General features: G+C 41.9%; 1 protein-coding gene across 4 annotated transcripts in view; it reads right to left on the bottom strand.

Moving 5' to 3' along the window:
• Nucleotides 1-722: 722 nt before the first annotated feature.
• Nucleotides 723-22,120, bottom strand: part of LOC107719606 (midnolin-like) — a 26,747-nt gene continuing 5,349 nt past the window's right edge. For 3 of the 4 annotated variants that reach the window (XM_016527080.1, XM_016527081.1, XM_016527078.1), the window contains exons 2-8: nt 20,231-20,462; nt 18,073-18,160; nt 17,919-17,981; nt 10,965-11,429; nt 10,709-10,829; nt 10,296-10,601; nt 723-3,930 (exon numbers count right to left, since the gene is read on the bottom strand). In XM_016527080.1, the coding sequence (XP_016382566.1) occupies nt 3,668-3,930; nt 10,296-10,601; nt 10,709-10,829; nt 10,965-11,429; nt 17,919-17,981; nt 18,073-18,160; nt 20,231-20,454 (1,530 nt within the window). In that variant the 5' untranslated portion in view covers nt 20,455-20,462 and the 3' untranslated portion in view covers nt 723-3,667. Of the gene's footprint in view, nt 3,931-10,295; nt 10,602-10,708; nt 10,830-10,964; nt 11,430-17,918; nt 17,982-18,072; nt 18,161-20,230; nt 20,463-21,842; nt 21,937-22,120 lie in introns of all 4 variants that reach the window. The other variant, XM_016527079.1, reaches the window with a different exon arrangement.

The raw sequence follows: 22,120 nt of genomic DNA, 5'->3' as shown, positions 1-22,120 counted from the left end.
GTAACCCTTCAGACCTTGATTAGCTTGTTCAGGTGTGTTTGATTAGGATTGAAGCAAAACTCTGTAGGGCTGCGGCTCTCCAGGACTGACGTTCGCCACCCCTGCTTTAGAACATCTGTGGAGGGAGCTGAAACTTCGAGTTGCCAAACGACAGCCAAGAAACCTTAAGGATTTAGAGAGGATCTGTAAAGAGGAGTCTTACCTCTGTGCTTGCCAACAAGGGTTTCTAATCTGCACCAAGTACTAAGTCATGTTTTGCTCGGGGATCAAATACTTATTTCACTCACTGAAATGCAAATCAATTTCTAACTTTTATATAATGTGTTTTTTCTGGATTTTTTTGGTTGATATTCTGTCTCTATAAGTTAAAATAAACCTACCATAAAATTACAAACCCTTCATTTCTTTGTAAGTGGGCAAACTTACAAAATCAGCAGGGGATCAAATAAATATTTTTCCACTGTGTTGATCAAATTACTGAAACTGATTTTACCAGTTATTTGTGTGTACAGCGCATTGTTATGCTTATTAAGAGTATTGTGCTTTTAGCTTAACAACATGCTAATGTCAAAACATGATATTTTTATGAGACCTAAAGTAGCTGCTTATGTAGAGCGGCCCAAATCTCTCTCTTATGATAGCTTTTCATAGTAAAGTATATATAACATGCAAATTTCACAGGGGATAAAGTAAATAAGTCACACGTACACAATAAAACTTTTTTTTTTCTTTCAATTTATTACCTAAAAAAAGAAAATGTCCTATCACAAGTCACACTGAAATGTATTGCTTAAGAAAAAAATATATTTAGATATTTTCCTTTTTTTTTAACTTGATTATTTCCATTATATTCCACAAAAACAAAACAGGGCACAGCAACGCCCTTTTCCGCCTTCCGCCCACTTTAAAAAAAGCACAAAGAAATACATAATTCACAGTTACCAGTTTGGTTTCATAAATTAATACAGTCACACATGTGCTACACCGGTCTATAGCTAGAACATAGTAAATTGTTTTTTTTTTTCTCGACTCTTGTAATCAGTTTTCATTGGCTACAAGAAAGAACAGGCAACTTAAATGATGTGATCGGAACTCCAACAAACTATTGAAAATGCTTCCCGTTCCCTCCCTCCACCCTCATTCAATTACCCTATACTAAAACTCAGACCATCTCCTATGCTTTTTTTCAGTTTTCACTTTTTTTTCTTTTACCATTTTACATATAGGTGAGGCACACACAGAGTATATTTCATACATATATAAAAATTAAATAATGATTTTCTCGGGGGAGAGGGAGAAATCATCCATTGAAGTCGTTTATCTGAGAAGAAGGGAAGTGCATGTTGTCAGTGTGTCCTTAAAGGACATCTCAATTGAGAGTTAGGGCACTTTGTTGCTATAGCACTGCAGTTGAAACTTCCTTTTTTTTTTCAATTATATATGTAAATTTGTTGCTTCTTTGTAGGACAGCAGGGTTCAAGGGACGTAATCAAACAAACAATGGAACACAATGATGGAACCTGTTTGAACTCCAGGTCGTGACTTGTAACAATCAAACCATAAAACAGACAATATTCTACCAGAGCTCCTATAAATTGATAAAAACCTGCATAAATGCGAATAATTTGTTCAGATTTGTTTTTTTCGTACACACCGAAGGGGCAAAACTTTAAGGCACTGAAGCCTTGACATAATAGAGCCTCCACCTCCTAAACACAAAAATTGCCCCCGAAAAATTGATGCTTTAACAAAAGCAAAGGACAAAAAACAACAAAAACATCCCTATGTTGTCCACCACTCTTGCAAGTGTTTCGATAATGAACGTTAAGGCCACTTGAACAGAAAAAAAGGAAAAGACAATGTTCCCCTTCAGGTAGGTAATCTCATTGCAAACTCAGTGAGTGCAACATCAATGTGGTTCAGGACATTTTCACGTTTATTTCCAAGAAGTCATTAGGGGTGACCGTTGGTTGCTAACATCCCTGTTAGTCCGATGGGAGGTCGATGGGAGTGTTGGGGTTTGCTCTGAGGATCCCTTGGATGTTGGGAGTAGAACATGTTCCATTGTTCCTTAGTTAGTCCAGGAATGATCCATGTACAGTAGAATTCCAGTCCTGTTTTGGTTTGCGACTGATATGTAACATCACGTTCCGAATTCGAAAATCCCAAGTAGCTGAAGCGATTTTTTTTTTTTTTCATTTTCATAAATTCATGCTTGTATATCTTTTCTTTTCAGCACCAGTATCTCAGTATTGTTGTTATTATTATTTTCTTCTATAAAAAGGATCAGGATAGTTCATACTTCTGCATGCAAAGAGAAGTCCCATATAGCAGCAGAACTGTCTGTCTGTGGAACGCCTGATAGAATATGTCAGTGCGTCTACATATGAGGCACTATCGAGAGTGGAGGATACGCTCCGGTCTGGATGTTTACATGGGAATCTGCAAAGAAGTCTGGCCAAATGGACAAATAAATATTGGTAGTCTTGTTAAAATTGTATCACAACTGTAAGCGGTTGCTGGGATAAAACCCTTGAACGGCGGTTTGTTTTAGTCGAATGCATAAATGAGAGATTCCACTTTGGCAGAGCGAGCCATTATAATGCACAATTGTAAACTATTCCTCTGGCACCCCACCACTCTCTCTATTATACACATTTAGACAGTAACAGGAGAGATACAGTGTGTATTTAAATGATTATATAACATCAGATTCATCTCACAGCTTGACTCGAGCCTTGCTGAGCAATTGCTGTTTTACGTTTGGTTGGTTTGTATGTTTACACGGAGGTAAAAAAAAAAAAAGAAGAAAAGTCACTTTATATATTCTAAAAACAACCTACTTCACAAGCCTTGCATCTTCAATCACATCAGCATATTTTCGTTTCGTTTCATGTTTTCGTTTCCTACTTGAACCTCTGACTCTACAGTGAGCTGTTGTTGAGAAAGCAATTTTTGTATTATTATTATTATTTTTTTATATATTTATACTAAACATGCACTGTGCCATCTCTTGGTTATGTTATGATATTGTTTGTCTATTTCAAATCACGGGTGTGTGTGTGCAAATGAACCTTCCTCGTCTACAAGATAAAAAACCTGAATGCTTTGTGGGTAATGCTACATATTTTGTTTCATAAATCATCATGATTCAAGAAAAACAGGACTTAAAAACAAAGATAACCCCCTTCAAATGATTCTTGAACTGTGAATGCCCATTTGTAATGAAAAAAGGAGGAAGTAGGATCAGTTTCTGATTTTTGTTAGTTCATCGTGCCTGTATTTGGCCTGTATGGATCTTCCCCCTGGGAAAAAAAAAAGTAAAGAGAAAAACAAATCCCAACACCATTGACGGCTGCTATGCTCATTTGTGTTTACTTCTTGGACATTCTGAGTCCAAATTCTGTCTATTCATCAGTCCAATCCATATCCAAACATCGTCATTTGAAAATTTAGTCTATTCCAAGATCATAGTCTATCAAGGATGTAAGGTACGTAAAAGTCTCTGAATCTTCCTTTGTGTAAAGTCTTTGTGGTCACAGGATAGATGAGGAGTGAAGCCTACGAGATTCTGAATGTGCATCTTTGGACAAAGTCTTCAGAAAGTATCCTCTCTAAAGTGTAAACCCCAGTCTTCCTTGATCAAAATGGCACAACCGTTGCTGCTTCAGGCCATGATGAATTCTGATTTCATATCAGCTTTGACGTCGGGCTTCCACACAGAGTCTTCAAAGTCCAGGTCCAGGGAGCCTTCGCTAGACATACTGCTGTTACTGTTGCTGCGTCCAGACTTGCGGTTAGGGAGCCAGCGGTACGGGGCGCGGGAGTCTCGCCGGGCCTTCCTGCGCAGACGCTTCTGCTGCATGAGCAACTGCAGTCGCTCCACTTTGCAGCGTGTGGCTCGGTTCTCTGTCTGACGCAATCGGTCACCTGAAAAACCAGGAAGAAAAAGCAACAGCAGTTAGAGTCAAGCCCTGAATTTTTGGTTCAGGATAAATTACACTGGTTAGGGTAGTTTAAACTGGCAAAAGAATGTGCAAAAATACACCGTTCTAAAATCTAATTTTCATAGGGTTTGCCTAAACAACTAGTTGACTCGAATACAACAGCCTAAAACAGAATGCAAAGGTTGTTGACTGACTATTTGACCACTGACTCATCCCTAGCTGGCACACCAAAGCTTTCTGGCAAAGCAGGTTGGCCAAGAAAGACTTGGTGTGGATACAATCTGCATTTGAGCATCCCATGCTAATGACTATCCAAATCACAACATAAGGTGGTGACTATCTATGCTAGTCTTTTTAGCAGGGGGAAATGCTGGTGCAATACACATAATTTGGTCTAGGACAGAATGACTCAGTGCTTTGGATCCCGACTGCTGATCCTGCTGAATGTTATCAAAGGCTGGGAGCTGGATAAATAAACTCAAGTCTGAGTGGTGACGCTGATGTTCTTAAAAAGGCATGCTGCGTTTACCCCCACCCCAATGCTCTCTCTCTCTCTTTAAATCGGTACAGAAATAACCACTCTCCACTGCTGTCTCATTTCAAAAGAGAACATCCCAGTATGTGGCAACAAGTCCTCTCTTCCCTTATCAGAAACGGTTCGAAATGTCCTGGCAGGCGTGCCCTTGAGATACGCAAAAGGGAGAAGTGCATTCTCACAAAGTAACCCACACTCCTGTGAGGAGACTGACACACACGCGTGTATGCACACACACATTCCCAAGCGATAAGATCTTGACTTTGCCGTTTCTTTAACAGGAAGCAAATACCTTGCACTTTCTAATCTCACAAACAATGCTAGGGTTTTAGCGGCTAATGCGCCAATTAAGGGGGGAAAAACACGAGGGGGTTTTCCACTCCACAGCTCAACCCTAAACCTTTCATTTATAAATATATTCAAGAGAATGGAAGAGAACAAGAAACCACAATCTATTAGCCAGCTCCATTAGGAACTATCCCAGAATTAAATAATGAAATAGCCAGCTAGAATGTCAATAATCCTGAGCATAGACTATCTTTCATCGCATGTGCTCCGCCACACATACACACACAGCAACAGCAGCAGTAGCTTTTAACATAGATCGATGGCAAATTAAAAAGACCTATTGATTAAACCTTAGCTTTAGCGCAGCAATCCATCTCCAGGCGCGGACACTGCTATTGGCTTTCAATAGAAAATGCAAGCAAATGGAAATTGTAAGCGAAGTCGGGCCCTTTTTTCCCCCTTTCTTTTCTGGCCTGAGCTCATTGAACGAGTAATCACCCACCCAACCCCCCAATACCAAGACCCCCACCCCCATACGCACACATAGTTCACTCCTCCCCAATGCCTCTGGAGAGAAAGACAGACAAGGAGGTAGAGAGAGAGAGAGAGAAAAAAACATGCACTGGAATTCCACCCAGAATGCAATAGAAAAAGAGACCAGATGCATATTTTAATTCACTAATCAATTTCATCAACCTCTCCATATCAAAATGAAATCGGGATTTTGTGTGGGCTCAATTTCCCCCCTTCACTTAATATCTTTCCAGGGTGGGTGGTTTTGGGCCGTCTAGGAAGGATTTGTGCTATAAATGTAAGTGGTAGTTTTAATCATTTGGATATTCGTAGAGAAAGAACAGGCTGTACAAAGATCAACAGCAGACATCTGCCAAACAGTTCTTTCCTAACCTGGTTAGACAAATGAGATTTGGGGCTTGCTCTGGCATTTTAGCATGATTAGAGAGGTTCTGGTCTAATGGGACTTTGGGTTATGAAGGTCTTTGTCCAACTAAACAAGCTCAACAGATACACCATTCAGAAAGGGTCTATACGCTAATGCTTGTGCTTTTCTCCTTCATCTGCCCTTTCAAAGAGTCTCCCTGCAACTCAAAAGTAGGGCAGCTACCTCACCTTGCAGCCTGTCAGCTCTTCTGTGCATACCAACTGAGGCTGGTGGAGAAAAAAAAAAAAAAACTTACTAAATGATGCTGCAGTGCCTCAAGGGACCAACCTACAGAAATCTGGGAGAAACAGAGCAGTGGAGCTCATTAACAGCACTGGGCACGGTGTGCCACTGTCAAGGTATTGTATGAAGCTCACAATGGTCTCGAAGACATTAAGGCAGAGCCTTGGCTTCTAAGCCAAGTCCTTTTTTGTTCTTTGTGAGAATCTGTGGTCCCTGCCAATGTCCTTTCCCCACACGGTCGCCCTTCCAAACAGATCCATGGACACTGTAAAAACACATCACCGCTAGTTTGGCATGGATTGGTGGCTGTGCTGCAAGGAAAAACGAACTTAACCTGAATCCTTCGAACAACCCCCGCATCATTATCAGGATAAACGTGGCTGCCTGAGGGAGAGACTCAATGCGGCCGTTTAGAGGGATATTATTAGGATATGGCGTGGCCAGCAGGCCTAAAGTCATCCCAACAGATCCGCCTGGGTTGTCGTGAGTGCAAAAAGAGTGAACGGCTGCGGTGGGGGCTGGGATACACCAGGAACAAAGGCAGCACAAGCAGTGCAAAAGCTCTCCCTTCTCTGTCCCTTGCTTCCAAGACCCCTCCCTGCACTAAGGTTTGGACACATAGAGATACGGGGGGTGGGTGGACAAGAACAGAGAGTTATTTTGCTGCCAGCGACGATTGCAAGAGAACATCATGGACAGAAAAAGCCCCTCCCCCTATCTTCGCCCTCTCTACCCTTCCCTTCCTCCCCTTATCCTCCTTCGCCAATGATGCATTGTCTCAGAGCGAGCCGTGTATGCTGCAGTGTCCTCACCGCGCACTCGACATTCTCAGTCCTGCAGCTCAAATTAGGGGGGTTGGGGCAAAAAAGGCTTGTGACGAGCTGCCCGAGCCTCAGGGGAAATGAATGGGGGGAGGAAAGAACAAAACAACCCCAGCCCCGCCTCCTGCCGCACAGCTGTTCGGGCCTGCACATGAGATATACACCTGGCCTTCCTTTCTACCCCCCACCCCCCAGCGCCCGCATCCACCCACGCCCCTCCTCCTCAATACGGCCTCATGACGGAGGCCTCAGAGGAACATAGAAAAAGAGAGAAAGAGGCAAATGAGAACATGCCACAGAGGGTGGAAGAGATTACACAAAAAAAATCACTCTGGAATCTAAAAAGTAGCAGCGTACTGGCGAAAAAAAAGCTGGGATGTTGCACTCGTCTTATGCTTTTTGAAGGGAATGAGCTGATGTATGACAATGTATTGATTCAGACCAAGTGCTGATGGCCACGCAAGGGGGAAAATGGAAAGGAGGAGGATTTAGAATGAGGAGAGAGAGAGTGCAATGGAGGGATGATTTTTACCCAGTCGATGAGGCTGTTGGCATGTCTGCAGGTATTAGGTCAGTTGAGCAGGGTTTTGGGTAAACATTAAGCCCAACCCAATGTGTCAGCCCACACCACAGTGATCAGACAGTCTCTGCAAGCTTCCCTTTTGCCATTGATCCATTAAAGATCAGCTTAATTAACACTTGTCTTTGACTTGTTTGTTTGTTTGCCTTGATAAGTCCTGTGATCTTTTCGAGTCTGGGTGCTGAAATCACTCTGCATCAAGGGGAGATGTCTTGGCAGTGGAGGAGGAAGTCACACAAAAGTATGTCACAGAGTGTCAAACATCAAACTTTGGCATGTAATACTTATTTTTCATCCAGATCTATTCATTTACCAAAAATACATTTAAAATGCAATTCACACCTACAACAAGTTTCTCTATGATGAGCATGTTTTTAATTTTGGAATTAAAATGTATTCGGATATATTTTTGGAGGCATAAAAGTAAAAACTGAAAAAAGAGAAAAACCAAGAAATCCCAAACTGTCCTGATATCAAAATAAAAACAAAAAATCTTCTTTTCTATAAATTCTATAAGCCAGCTGTAGCTAACTCCCAAAGAGCTGGGACAGGTGCCAGTGTTGCCTCTGGGTTGGGAGGAGCTCGGAGTGGGTGCACAGCACAGGACAAGCATTGTGTTCAGCCATCTGCACCCCTAGCAAGAACTAAACCAGGGGAGCGGTCAAATACTGACATCTCCATTGCTTTTCTGATACGACGGCACCAATGACCCTGCAGGGAGCTGTGGTCTCAAATGACCACAATTTGCATAATAGGAGCAATAAAAGGCATCGGATATGGTTTGCCACGGCCCCGCCTGATGAGCAGCTAAGGATAGTCGGCCTGGGGGGTTTCTTACATGCTTGTTGGCAGTGAGCAAGGAGGGGGAATGAATTATTTAACCCCCGGTTGAGCTGGGCAGGTTTGAGCACTGTTGTGACATGGTGAGAGCCCTGGGGCACTTGATCAAGCAATCTTCACAGAAGCAAAACTGTCTCTTTTGGGTTAGGAAAAGAATTTGGCAGTGTTTAAGCACCAGGACAAAGAGGACTGAGATCTTGATATTTCACATCGCCACAGTATGTACACAGCAGCCGGGAGCGTTTGCTTTCGGTCGGATTAAATGAGCAAGGGAAGGAATTTGAGCACCCTTCCTTGTTCTTTCTTTTTCACTCTGCTAAAATACAGCTCCACCCTGACGTTCTTGCACAGCCCAAACTAAACTAACCTGAGTTGACAGATGCAGAACGTTGAGGGGCGAAAGCATTCCTGCACTATCCTCCCCCTCCCATTTTAAGAACCATTTGGCCCCCCTTCCCTCCCTCTAGCACATTGGCCAGGCAATACCAAATCTAAAGGCCATCCCCAAGTTTTACCCTACAGGCTTTCATTCATTCACTCCATCTACAAAAGGCAAGGCTGGTGGACCACTGCAGTATTAGAGCACACTAGGGCAAACAAAGGGGTTGCCTGCAGTGGGCAAAGGGGGCTGAAAGACCCTAGTGAGCACAGGAATTTGAGTCAAGAATGGCGACCCTCTTCGTTCCCTCAGCTCTCCATCCCCCATCTCCTCCCCAACCTCTCTGCAAATACTGACTACAATCTGTCAAAGCCAAATGTCTACAAGAATCCAAGAACAGTGTGCATAGATGGATGTCTAAACGAGTATGGTGGGGATATCGGGTTTGTTTGGTCTGAAATCACATCAAGTAGACAGCTGCTAAAAATATGTGACATTTCAAAGGGGTCATGAAAGACACTGTCTGTCCCATGTAGGCAAGTTGGTCACCAGGTGCCAAAGCATATAGGTCTTAAAGAGCTCAAGACAGCTATCTAGCGATCTCACAACTAAATTTTGCTGTTGACATGCAAGGTGGTTTTATCCAGAAAATAGCCACAGCACCCTTCCCTTTTTTCCATCTTGCCCAAGAGGAAGCGCCAATTAATCAGTGGGCAGTCACTGGCCGGATATAAACAACAATTTTATGAATGGACTCTTGGTATTTTCCCTCTGCCTCCTCTTGCTGACTTTCAAACACAATGAGCATTCTCTTGGAGCTCATATTTCTTGAGTGAATCTCTATTTAAATGCTGCTCGGAAAACAAGTGTCCATTGACTAGCCCTGGCCCTGACTGCTGGGATGGTTTTTGCATTCAAGCAAGAGTGGAACCAGTATGATGGCCCATTTACTTTCAATGTGGGAGAAGTATAAAGACCAATGATGGAGCATTATGCAAGCGGAAGAGGGGATATCACACAGGAAAAGTATGTATCGCTTCAAAAAAACATGTAGGATTTCCTAACCCTTTGCGAAAATCGAGTGACCGAAGTTATTCCACCCCAGTAGTTGATGATATGTTTTCATATTGTACGTCGTTAGCTTGGTATGCTTTTAATCTAGTCTAGATTGATAACAGGCCTGTGCTTTGACAGTGCTGGGAAGATATTTCTTCATTATCTCTGTACTCTCCAACAGTGGTGTTTCATGACAGAGCAGTTAAATTTCCTCCTCAGCGCTGAAGCGAGCTGCCCCAGATAATCAGTTTTTACCAGACAGAGCGGGGTACCTGCCACACGTCTGTGAGTGCTATCTCGCTTCGTTATCTCTCTCGCTCTGGCTCTCTGCCTCTTTCCTCTTGGTAACAGAGTAGTCCACCCCCATTCTTTGCCTCTCAGAGGAAAGAGGACACCGACAGCACAGAGACAAAGCCAGGCATGCTGTGGCTGCTGAAGCATGACTACCAGGGCCTGAAAGAACAAGCCTAGTTTTTCCTCCCCCTCTCTAACATCTTCACTTTTTTTAATCCTTGCACTCTTTTCTTGGACCCTCTGAAACTACATAAACACTACCTTGAATATGAATCTTGAACCTCTTGGCTAGATCCTAAATACTACTGGCTACAGTAAATGCTCTAGGAAATACATCACTGCATAATTTCTGAAAAATGCAATACAACTTACCAGGAGGCTTGCACATGCGGATCTGGCTCTGACACTGCACCAGTGGGTGGAGGGTGGGCTGGGTCTCAGAGGGCACTGTGGTAGGCAGGCCGCTTAGTCCGGGGGTGTGGGGAGGTGAAGGCGGTGGCGACGGTGTTGGTGAGCTGGGGCTGTTGCACTGGGTCTGGTAACGGAGCTGCGTGAGCGACGGTGGCATGCCCTGATAATGCCGAGTGGCACTTAAAAGGTCATTCAAGATTTGAAGGATGGTGCATATGTCTCGCCTAGGACGTCCGGTGCTGTCCTGACAGTTGGGATGCAAAGTGCCTTCGGAAAGGAAAAACAATATAGAAATTAGATATAAATTACAGATATATAGATAAAACTGTCATATGCTGAGCCTATCAAATATTAAACTTATTGAGAAGTTGTACCTGAAAATGTCCCAGAAAAAACTCCAGGAGCATGGTTCACAAAACTTTCGATGATAGCGCCTGGTTTGCGGGATCGTGAGGGAGTGTTACAATTGCCAGACGTCTTTGCTGGGCAGTTGGTCTGTGCAAGACATGGACGAGTGGTCGACCATAAGTATAGTTTGCACATCTTACCAATTTAATTGGTAAACGTAATATATCACGATTATTATACAAAATTACTGAATTGGATAATGTATGACAAACAGTGACTAACCTCTGGACAGGAAGCTGCAGGGCTAGGGCTGCTTGGAGAGGTGGGACAGGCTGAAGATGGCTGCTGGGAGTGAAGAAAACTTCCTGGGAGTTGAGAGGGGTGTGGTGGAGGGCTACAGTGCCCTGAGGCTGAGGTGGGGTACATGGGAGGAACAGATGGGATAGAGGGGGACGGTAGGAAGGCTGCTGGGTTAGATGGGAGTGTTGTGTTTGGACGATGAGGATGTGGGTGCGGGTGATGTGAGTGAGGGTTGTGTGAAACCCTTGCCATCCCAGAGGCAGAGCCTGAGGCTGCATGAGACTGTCCTGCCATGCCCTCTGAACTCCCACGTGATATGAGATGTCGATGCTGTAACTGTGGGCCGCCCGATTGCTGAGCTGCCAACTGCAGTTGGACAAACATCATATGATCGCCTACTCGCAGAGCCAGGGTTAAAGGAGACCGTCCAGACAGGAAGTCACTGACCTGTGAACAGGAAATGAAGAGGGGGTGGCTTTAGTAATTCGCTTTGCACTGCTCTAAACTGGAAAAGAATTTGGCAGCATGACTGAATGCCTTTTTATGAATAAGCAGAAGTATACAAAAGGCGCACACACACAAAACACTCTACCATTCAGCACACCCACGAAACACTAACTACTGTCTGGCCCCAGGCCTGAAAAATCAGCCATAGAAACAGGATGCAGACCCACTTGCCACACAGTCACATAATAGCTAATTGTTTGAAAGGCTGGACCGGAAAGGATTGCCCATTTTAGGAGTACCCAGAATGGAAGTTGAGCCAAGGGGCTCTCTGACCCCTGGAAAACAAAGCGAGAAATACAGAATACTTGTCTTGACTTTGCACTCCAACCACTGAAACAACCTCCTCCTTGTTCGATTTCAACCCTGAGACTTTCTTTGTCGCATCTTCAGCTTTGATAACAATAACTGTGTAAAGATGCAGTATGACTCTAATCCACAAGCATAGAAGAATTAATTGTACCAGAAAAAAACAATGAAAGCCGTGACGATTCCTTCAGTAGATCTATTCAGCATCCGAGTGTGCTTGTGTTGGCTGACTTGTTGTTAACCTTTTGAATCACTGGGGCCTACCCTCCATCGTTTGTTTCTCTAGATCTTTTGCTGATCTATTTTTCCATTAAGCAGTCACGCTTGCAGTCGGGTGACCTTTACTATTCTGTGCATTTTACTGACAGACCTGAAGAGCCAGGCACAGAGACCCTTTTCCCATCTTTAGGAGAAATTAAGTTAAAAACCCTTCTTGATAGCTATGTATGACTATGAATTAATAAAAATACACTGATTATTCTGTCAATTTTGATGGTAAACCCTGTTTAGAGGTCATTGGTGGCTCACCCCTGTGTGAGGGTGCATCCCACCCCTGACTGACAGCTGTCTTGCGAGTTGATTTGCATCTAATGCACAATTCAGATTCCAACAAAAGGTCTCTGAAATTTCTCAGCTTCCATTAGCATATACTGGAGTGACTTTGTAATAGGATAAAGGCTTTGAATATCTGAAGCAAGAGGGCATTGAACATCCAATCACAAATAATTAAAATTATTTGGGCCTGCAAATCATTAAGTAAAGCATGCCAGACCCCACATTAGCCTAGCCTTGAAGATCAGTCATCTTCAAGGCCAAGCATCTCACTGACTCACTCAAAGCCCAGACTCATCCCACATAATGAGAGAGTGCGTGAACCTCCACAAACCAGTAAAAGTGCCTCTGAAATGCGAGGACATGGTCTGCAGAGACATTCCCCACAGCAGCCGTCAGTTTAAGTCACACAAACCTTTGTCAATACACTGGCCAACCCACACGCTTCTGGTGCAATGACTGAATGACCACAAAGACAAAAACGCAGCAGGTTTACGGATCTGCAGTCTTCACTTACACAGCCTCTAAGGAATGTGTGTGCAAGTATACATTGCACAATGTTTCTGTGGTGTTTAAGAATTCTTGACCTAACTGGAAAAACAAAGATATATTAACAGACCATTTTGGAGAGTCTTGGTGCTTGTGGAAGAAAGCCCATATTTAGTTACCCTCAGAAATCTGCCTATAATCAAGAGTTTTAGAAGACTTGTGGCCAGAAATTCCACACTTCACCTAGCACGACTATATAGAATCTGTCAGGTGTACTGTGCATAGCCTGAAGTGTCAACATGTAGTCTATATCACCTATAATGGATAAGGTACTCAAAAGAGACCGCAAGTGTACATTTTCACAGGTCTCTTTGTTCTTAAGTCCACTGACTCTCTCTCTCGTCAAGGCACACAGATCAAGTTCTATAACGGAGCGCTCTTGACACTGGCTTGGAAATTCTTTTGAAGCCAGAAGCCTATCTGGATCCACCCCTTCTTCACTCACTACATGAAAAATGAATAAACTGGAGGTCATATTCTCTAAAAAACAGCCCCACATGGAATATGCAGTCATGAAGTTTTCCACAGAAGTGGAACGGCAATAATTCAAAGTTTTACTCTTCCATTTTCAACATAATATGCTATTAATAAGAATGTAGTATAATGCAGATTCATACCAAATATAGTATTTTGTAAAGGTAATGTCTTCTTAAAAAAACTAAATAATTAATAAAATAAAAGCAAAAAAATATTAACAATTGTTTTTCTGAGAAAGTATTTTCTTTATCTCTAGGGCTATTAAAAGATTGTATCTTGAATACAAGTATAATTTGTCTTACTGCATTTGCTGATTTTTTTTCACTTAAGTATAAACAAGTTCACTACAAGTAAAAAATCTGCCAGTGTTGTGAAACAAAACACCCTTATATTCAAGAAAAGTCTTGATATCTTATGCAGTTTCTTCTCATGTAAATTTGTTTTGATACAATGATTTTTAGACATTTAACTGGAATACAAGTCAAAAACACTAGTTAAAAAGACTTATAATCTCTTTTAATTCTGCAAATTTCACCCTAAAATCAGTGCAGAAAATGCCGGAAATCTGCAGATTTTGTTTAGACTGATTTAAAGGCAACAAAGGCAGATACGTACATACATCTATGGCAACAAAGTTACCATGTTGAAAAATTGTATACTTGGCTAAGCCAACAGACTAAAGTTACTATTCCTTTATTTTTACACTTCATCCATTTTGATTTGTTGGGGAGGCATTTTGCTCTGCAGTGGGCTGCAGTTGCTATGCAGTGAAGAGCGAGTGAAGGAGAGAGAAGGAAAACATGATAAGGGGAGACAGCGGAGGAGGGCTAGGGGAGAAGCCTTGTAGCGAGAGAGAGGGTGGAGGGGTGTGAGGATGCCAGTAGATGCTGATGAAATATTCAGTGAGAGTACGCCTCTAGCTCCTTCCGTTTTTTTTCCTCCCTTCCAACTCTATAGCTGACAGTTTTATTTATTGGGGTCCCTGCGGTTCAAGGAACTCATTTGCAGGCGGTTTCTTCTGTAACACAGGAAATGCGGGGCAAGAGCTTGGAACAGCACCAGACTGACGTTCATCCACAGCCTGAAGACACCTATCTATGAGGGGTCAAGTAAGAAAACGGGTTCTTTTGATACCAAGCATGACTAAAAGACTACTGGTCACCTATCAAAGGCCTCAGCAAACACGGAAAGTTCAAAACCAGCTTATTAACCCTCACCATCGACTGGTGGGTTTTGATCGTACCAGGGGGCCATCAATATAGACCGCACAAAGGGGTATGAAGGGTGTGGATGCAATAGCAAGCTCCTTTACAATAATCAATCACTTGCATCTTTCTTCAAACCCTGAAGAGAAGACTACCTTCAAAGATCTCACTCGAGGGGTTTGACCTACTCAAGGTCTACAAGAGATTGAATGGTGAGGATTCAGCAGGTAAAGACTAAATTCGATCAGTCAGAACCTACAAGGAGCCTCTTTCCATCATGTCTGTTGACTAAAACCATTAATGTCAATCCAAACCTATATGACTTCTTTCTTCTTCTGAGGAGAACAAATAAAGATCATTTTTTGTGGGGGTTTTTTTTTGGATAAAATTAAGGTCAATGGAGTCCAATTTTGGAATTTTTTTTTAAATAACTTTTTTTTATCCTCAGAATAAAGGCCATGCAGGTTCAGAAAGACAAGAGGCAAATGATGATGGCATTTTAAATTTTTGCTCCTGCCATGTCCATTCTTCCTCATTCTCTGAGAATCAAAGATATGCACTGTGAAAGCGCAACACCATTTTCCTCAGATTACTGAACAGATTTGTCTGGGTAGGCGAGAGACTGACTCAAAACAGACGTGTCGCACAGCCAACAGGATTCAAAATATCTACAACCATGGGACTCTGTATTAATTAATGACTTATAAAAACATGTAGAGAAATGTCACAGAATAAAGAAACACTAAGAAGGACACGCACAAGGAACAGTGCTAAAAAAAGAAACGGCTCAGTACAAAAGAGGAGTTTGACCCTAATTAAAAAAGCTGGTGGCTTGGTTATCAACTAATGAGAAGTTCTCCATATCCCCGCACCCTCCCTCCTTCCTTTTCAGTTCAGTCACGAAACTGAACACTTCAATCACAAAGGCGGATGGGAAACAGGAACAGTCACGAATCCGAGTGATTGCCCATGTCAACATAGTCCCTCTTGAATCGGGAGTGCTCTCTGTGCGAACACACATAGGCATGGGCCAGATCGCTGATCAGAGAAACACAAACTAATCTCTCCTCCCATGTGCCAGCTATTCACATGACACGCCAACACCAGTCTTTTCTATTTCAAATATCTGTAAAATAAAATAAAAATCATTGTAGATATGGCACAAAAGCCATCGGCATCCTGTGGAGCCTTGTCACTCAGCGTGACGTGCGATCCCACCGCTTCTATTTTCGTCCTCAATCTATATCTAGGTTTCTGACTCATCACTGTCCTTCCTGGTAATCACATACAGATCAGACCCTCGTCCAGGGTGACGTCACTACAGCCATCTCTCAGATTTAGTTACTCTCCTTCCCCTGCTCCCTCCGGGAAGGGGGTTGGGTGGGTGTAAATGACAAGGGGTGACTGAGAGGTGACTCGCTCTATATGGTTGGATCCTATTATATGCATCTGTCCGTTTCCAGACACAATGACAGGCCCCCCAGCCCCATTCTAAAGTGGGTAGGTGGGTGTCTGGAGGGTGGAGAGTTATGACAGGAAAACATCTCTAGTGTGTAGCGCTGAGACTGGGGGAGAGGCGCTTGCTTGTTGAAACAAACCGCTATGTTATCCTCCAAGGACAAAGCGAGCAAGCTACCTGCCTTTAGAGGCGGGTTAGCACCGAAACCGCTAATTAACAAACTCTGCCGCCTGAAGAATCAGACACCAGTCATTATTTCTACTTGATGGGCAGAGTTACCAGCAACAAAATGCTGTTTGAATGCAAAAGTGGCATTTTAATGTTCAAGAGGACAGCTGATCTATTAAGTGGAGTGCGGAAACTGGGCTAGATTTTCCCTTGGAACTAAGAAACTCCTTGATGTCATTTCATTCTTCCTCTTTAACGGCGGAGAAGGTAAAACTGGAGACTACGGAGAGACACGCGAAACCACAGCAGCTTTAAATTATAGGCCAGAAAAAGCTGTTAGGCCAGAGTAACAAGGGGAAAAATGCCATTCCAATAACTGCAAGCCTTCCCTTTCCATAAAACAGTCTGGTTACAAGGAGTCTGAGATAGATCTTTCCCTGGAAGCAAGCGCCATAGCTCTTGGAATTCTGCTATGTACTGAATATGTGGTTGTCCCTTATAACTATGATTCCAACCTTATCTATTCCTACATGGCAAGATGGCTAGGTATCATTTGAGCACAGATCACTACAGTCGTTGTGGCTGCACGATTGTGTTGACTAATTACAATTCTGAAAGAGTGATATATCTCATATTTGACAATGATACTGACTCAGTTCATGTCCGTAACCATGAAGCTACAAAAAAAAAAAAAAGACACAAACGATGACTAAAAATTATGATTTCTAAAAAGGGGCCGTTTCGTAAGCGACCAGATGACACAGTTAGCTGCCTACAAATATCAGATCAGAGAAAAAGAACAAGGAATGTTTGCACTGTACTGCAAAAGGTTTTTCGATGAGAAAGGCCAAACACAGCCACTTTTAACAGGTTAAAAAGCTTTTCTACAGAAACAGGAGACACTGCCAGGAGAAGGCGTATTGAATAAGAGCGTTGCACTCCCCTGTCTACCCTTCCCCCTCGTACGCACACAACCACACTCCCTTGTTGTCATTACAGATAAGACGCTTTCCTCTCCTACACAAATGCACATGCATATCACTCACACACAAACAAACAAACAAACAAACAGAATAACTCAGAATAACTAAGGATTTCCCAAAATATCAGCAAGAAGATGATATTCTCTTCTCATCTTTGCGGAGGCATGTGGCGGACCAATTCATGCCCATACAAGTGTATTTGGAAGATATTTTTGTCAATATCCAGCAACTGATTGGATGACAATTGCAATATAACAATGTAAACAATACATTTAATGAGTTAAAATAACTAATAGCAAAGATTTAACCATTAGCTAGAAATAAAAATGCATATTAGAAAGCGGCATAATCATAGTTGGACACAGTTTCTTTCACATGAAAGGTGGCGTCTCAATGAAGTGGCTTCTAGGTGGGGTTTGCCTCAGCTCACAGATGTTGCCTGGAAACTGGAAGGTGCTTCTTAAAATATGCGTAGTAAGTGTGTGGAGGTCTTTAAGTTAAAAGCTCAGGAGGGCATCATCTGTATCCCATTACCCTATGTGTCAGTGCAACATCTTGCCAACAAGTAGAGAGTTCAAAAATATACAAATGATCCTTTAAAAACGAGCCAACTGCGGGTGTTCGCTGCTGGCCTGGCAATTAGGTTAAGTGTACGCACAACTGTCCAATGTAGTGGGCCACTGTGTAATTCAAACATCTACTGGGTTGACCTTATTAGAGTGAAACTTACCTGCGTTTCCGTCAAGCTCTCCAGCGCCTGCATTACTGACTGCTCAGGTCTTGATGCTTGAGACTTTGAGAAGAGAGATACGGCAGGGTAAATACATGTGGCAAAAAGAGTTGGCGAAGTACAGCACATGTAATGTAGCTCAAGCTCTTTTTACCATTAGGCCTGCTTCAACTGTTGGAACCAGCGTTAACTTGCTCCCATCCGTTATTCCCAAATCTTGAAGTTTTCCTGAACTCAGGCGTCTAGAAAAAACAAGGAGATGTTAGACTTCAACAAATTCCAGAATGTTATTTCCAAAACAGATCTGTTTATGACTTACTTTCTTCTGCCAAATACAAACGATATTTAGAAGAATGCAACTGATTTTGTCAAAAACAACATTGGACCCCATTGAATTTCATTGTATGGATAAAAAACACTGAGACACTTTCCAAAATATCGTCTTTTTTGTTCCACAGAAGGTCTTAAAGGTTCTGAACGACACAAGGGTGAGTAAACGATGAAAGAATCTTCATTTTCTGGTGAACTCTCTCTTTAATTATACACAAAACCATCATAAAAAATATATATATTTTTGTCCAGTTATGATGTAGATGTTTTTCTTTAAATCTAGATATACATTTTTAGACAGGTATATGAAACGAAGTAAAATAATTCTAGGCTAGTACATCTGTAGCCTATACTGGCAGACCAAAATCCACAAGGGGTGTCTTACAACGTATGTAAGTCAGCATGTTTATTCCCAAAACACCCCCGCATGAATCCCAGTGTTTCAAATACACAGTCTAAATGTATTTTTAACCAACAAATCTGTTAAAAATATCTGTCTTAGTGGCATAAATGTGTATACATGTGCTCAGGCTAAATGTCACCACCTCCTGCCGAACAAAGGGACTGAGCACTTGGCCTGGAGGCAGCTAAACCAAACAGAAGAGATTAAGCGACTCTCTTCGTTTTAAAAGGATGATGTAATTTGGTGGTGATTACTTGTGAGGGCTTTTCAATCGGCCCAATTCAAAGCACAAACAATGCAACTGTTAGGGTCATTTGCAAGTGACAAAAGAGCTTCTCTCTCACCTCCCAGCTCCACCACCCAAGTGCAATTGTTAGGCAATGTGCAAACGGCTCTGAAACTAACATTACCCCTTTTTCTCTTAATGTTTGCTCAGAATATTCTAACACCGTGGTGCGAGTCCCACTAGGAATGCTTTATTCCCTGGCATCCAGTTTAAAATGACAAACATTAAAGCCATGCATATTCTAATCAAGCAAAACAACAAGTTTAATCAAGTGATTAGGAATTTGTATTTATATGCATGCACTACTGTCACTAAAGCTGCGCACACCGATGGGCCTTTTTTAAGGGAAATAGTAGTACAGTTTCAGGTGTAATGCAGGTTTCTGCACCTTGCACATGGCCTATATTAAACTGACTTCCACAGCACACTGTCAACAGCATAGATCACTTTCATTTCTCTATTCAAGAGATTGTGGACTGCCACAGCAAAAATATCACGGTAGATATGCAACATGGACTGCAAAGTTGCTATGCATTTAACAACATGAACCAGGGCTCCATGATGCAGGTGTCTATGGCAAGCCATTTATATATGTAGTCCTTAAAACTACATATGTTGTACTAGTAACTGTCTACCTTTTTTGTTATAAATACTAGCACTTGACTACTCCAGTAGTGACTACTATAGTTAGTCAGCAACTGATCGTTCCCTGCATACTAGTGATTACTGTTTTGCTAGTACTCAATATCCCAATATTAGTAACCATAAGAGTGGTACAGATAATAGTGACTATTTTAATAGTTCAACACTAATACTACCTAATGAATAGTTAAACTGGAATAGATACTAATAACTACTAGTTAGAACTGAATATATTTGAACTACAGAATTGCAATTTGTTACCGGTAACAACAATAGCTACCTGTCATTACTGAAAAAGAAACTAGTTAAGGAATATGCTCCAATGTTTACTGAATAATTACAAGTGATTAATTGAATAGATACTAATCGTATGTAATGTTTTCTCATTTATATTTTCTAGTGAAATGGAAAGATACACTAATCACTACTGGAACAAGTGCTAGTAATAAAAACAAGTACTCATAACATAAAAACATAAAAGGCTACTAGTCAGTTTAAAGAATAAATGTTAAAACGGCTTGCCATCAGAGGTGGCTGAAAATCTCCATTCGGAAGCCCAGCCAAGAACCCACCTTCTGACCGGCTCTTAACCATTGTTAAAAAAATAACTAACCGTGCAGTCTAAAAGTAACACATCAGACTATTACTCACGTTTCTTTGTGTAGCAGCGCGAGTCTTTCTTTGGGTACTTTCAGTCTTTGAGAGAGTCTTCGCTTTAGCCCTTCCACGGTCTCTTCTGCGGGAAGGGAGAGCTCGAAGCGTGTGCCGGTGGTGGAGTGGATGTACAAATTCATGGGGGGCTCGCCGGAGACGCTCTCGCAGGACGGCGCAGCTCCGCGACTGCTGCAGCTCCGGGCGCTCGGATGCTGGTCCATTCGATAGCCTACGATAGAGGAGACAGTGTCGATGGAAGCGGACGGATAGGGCTAGATCTCTCAGTGGAAAGCTATCTGTGAAAGCTCTTGGAAAATATTCCCAATGATTATTCCCGTTTGGTGATCGATCCTGCTTCGTACACTGCAGTATTTAATAATAAAAAGTTAAAATGCATAACTGTAGTTCTTTGTCGTTGACAGTGTACTGCAAAACCAGCGCGACCTTTTTTTTCCTTTTTTCTTTTTAAAGCGCAGCCCTCATCGCGAAGAGCAACTCCAATGAAACACGCATAATAATGCCCGTTGTTTCACAGTATCTCGCTTCCACTGTGCCGCTGTGGTTACACCCACAAAAGCACTACCCAATCAGAGGAGGCGCATGTAATGCCGTCATCCGTGTAGCCAATGGGGGGATGTGCTTCTCACCCACGTGGAGCGCAAACCCCGCCATCGCTTTCCTCATTGAGGACAAATCCAATCTGAGTGCACTCGAGCCAATTCCACACCATTCATGAGGCAAACTGTCAAAGTAACAAAAGTCACCCAATATAACTTTCAATGTTTAAATAGCAACACTGAACGCTCTGTTTACTAAATAGGCCTACTATTTTACATACAGCCAAGAATAATAGTCTAGAAGTGTCTTAGGTTGCATATTTGTTGCCCACTGTGTCAGTTTTTTTTAAACGTCTTTTTGCACAACTTAAATTGTTTTAGCGATTTTTGTGATATATTTGTTATATGTAGGCCTAATTTACACATTGATATTGGTGAATCTTCAATGTTTTTTTCTTCTTTTTTTTCCTCCAGTTTCTAGAACAGAAGTTGCTAACAAGTTAGCTAGCAATTAACTTTTGTAGTATGTAAGTAGTAGTAGTAATGTTTCTGGGAACAGTGATTAGGCTACTTGTTATAAATTCTTTTGTATTGTACTCATTTGTATGATTTAAATCGAAATTGTATTTATAAATACGTATAAAAGTTTAAATGCCTTGGTGTGGGATAAGTTCAATATTAAGAAATGTAACATTTATAACGTCTTTAGACATTCTAGAGAATGAGTATAGGCACAGCTAAATGTTTAATGCTATATAACGATCTATCTTTCAAAGCGAAATTGCATTTTTATAATCATTGCTAGAGGACAGAACACTTCCCTTAATTGATGAATCACCCATATGCAAATATATAATTATACACGCATGTTCTAATAGCCTGTAATCTTTCTACGTGTGCAGCTTACGTTTAAAAGCGTGTATTACGGTTAACATTATCTCTATGCAAATAGTCCCCCATAAAAGAGAGTATGCTCTTAAGGAAACGCTGCGTCCCAGTCATACAGTATAATAAGCATCGCTTGGGGCGATAGGCTACAAATTAACACTTACGTCACTCACTATCACGATCTCGTGCCAAATGAGCTGTAAGCTACAGTCTGCAAACGTCTGCAGATTGGAGGCCAGCTCTGATATAGCTCCTTATCTGCGCAACAAAACTTAGATTACTGATAAAAAATAACTTGTTTTGGGTTATATAGCAGATCCAATTGTGCCTTATGGCAGAATTTACAACTTATTCACGTGGTGCAGTCATCATTGACTTATGTTAACCTGTGTGGATATATATATATATATATATATATATATATATATATATATATATATAC

Source organism: Sinocyclocheilus rhinocerous, unplaced genomic scaffold, assembly GCF_001515625.1.
Source record: "Sinocyclocheilus rhinocerous isolate Xijiao unplaced genomic scaffold, SAMN03320098_v1.1 scaffold1294, whole genome shotgun sequence".
In the NCBI taxonomy this organism is placed as follows: Eukaryota; Metazoa; Chordata; class Actinopteri; order Cypriniformes; family Cyprinidae; genus Sinocyclocheilus; species Sinocyclocheilus rhinocerous.
Note: the sequence above shows the minus strand (reverse complement) of the source record. Positions and strands in the feature narration are given on the sequence as shown.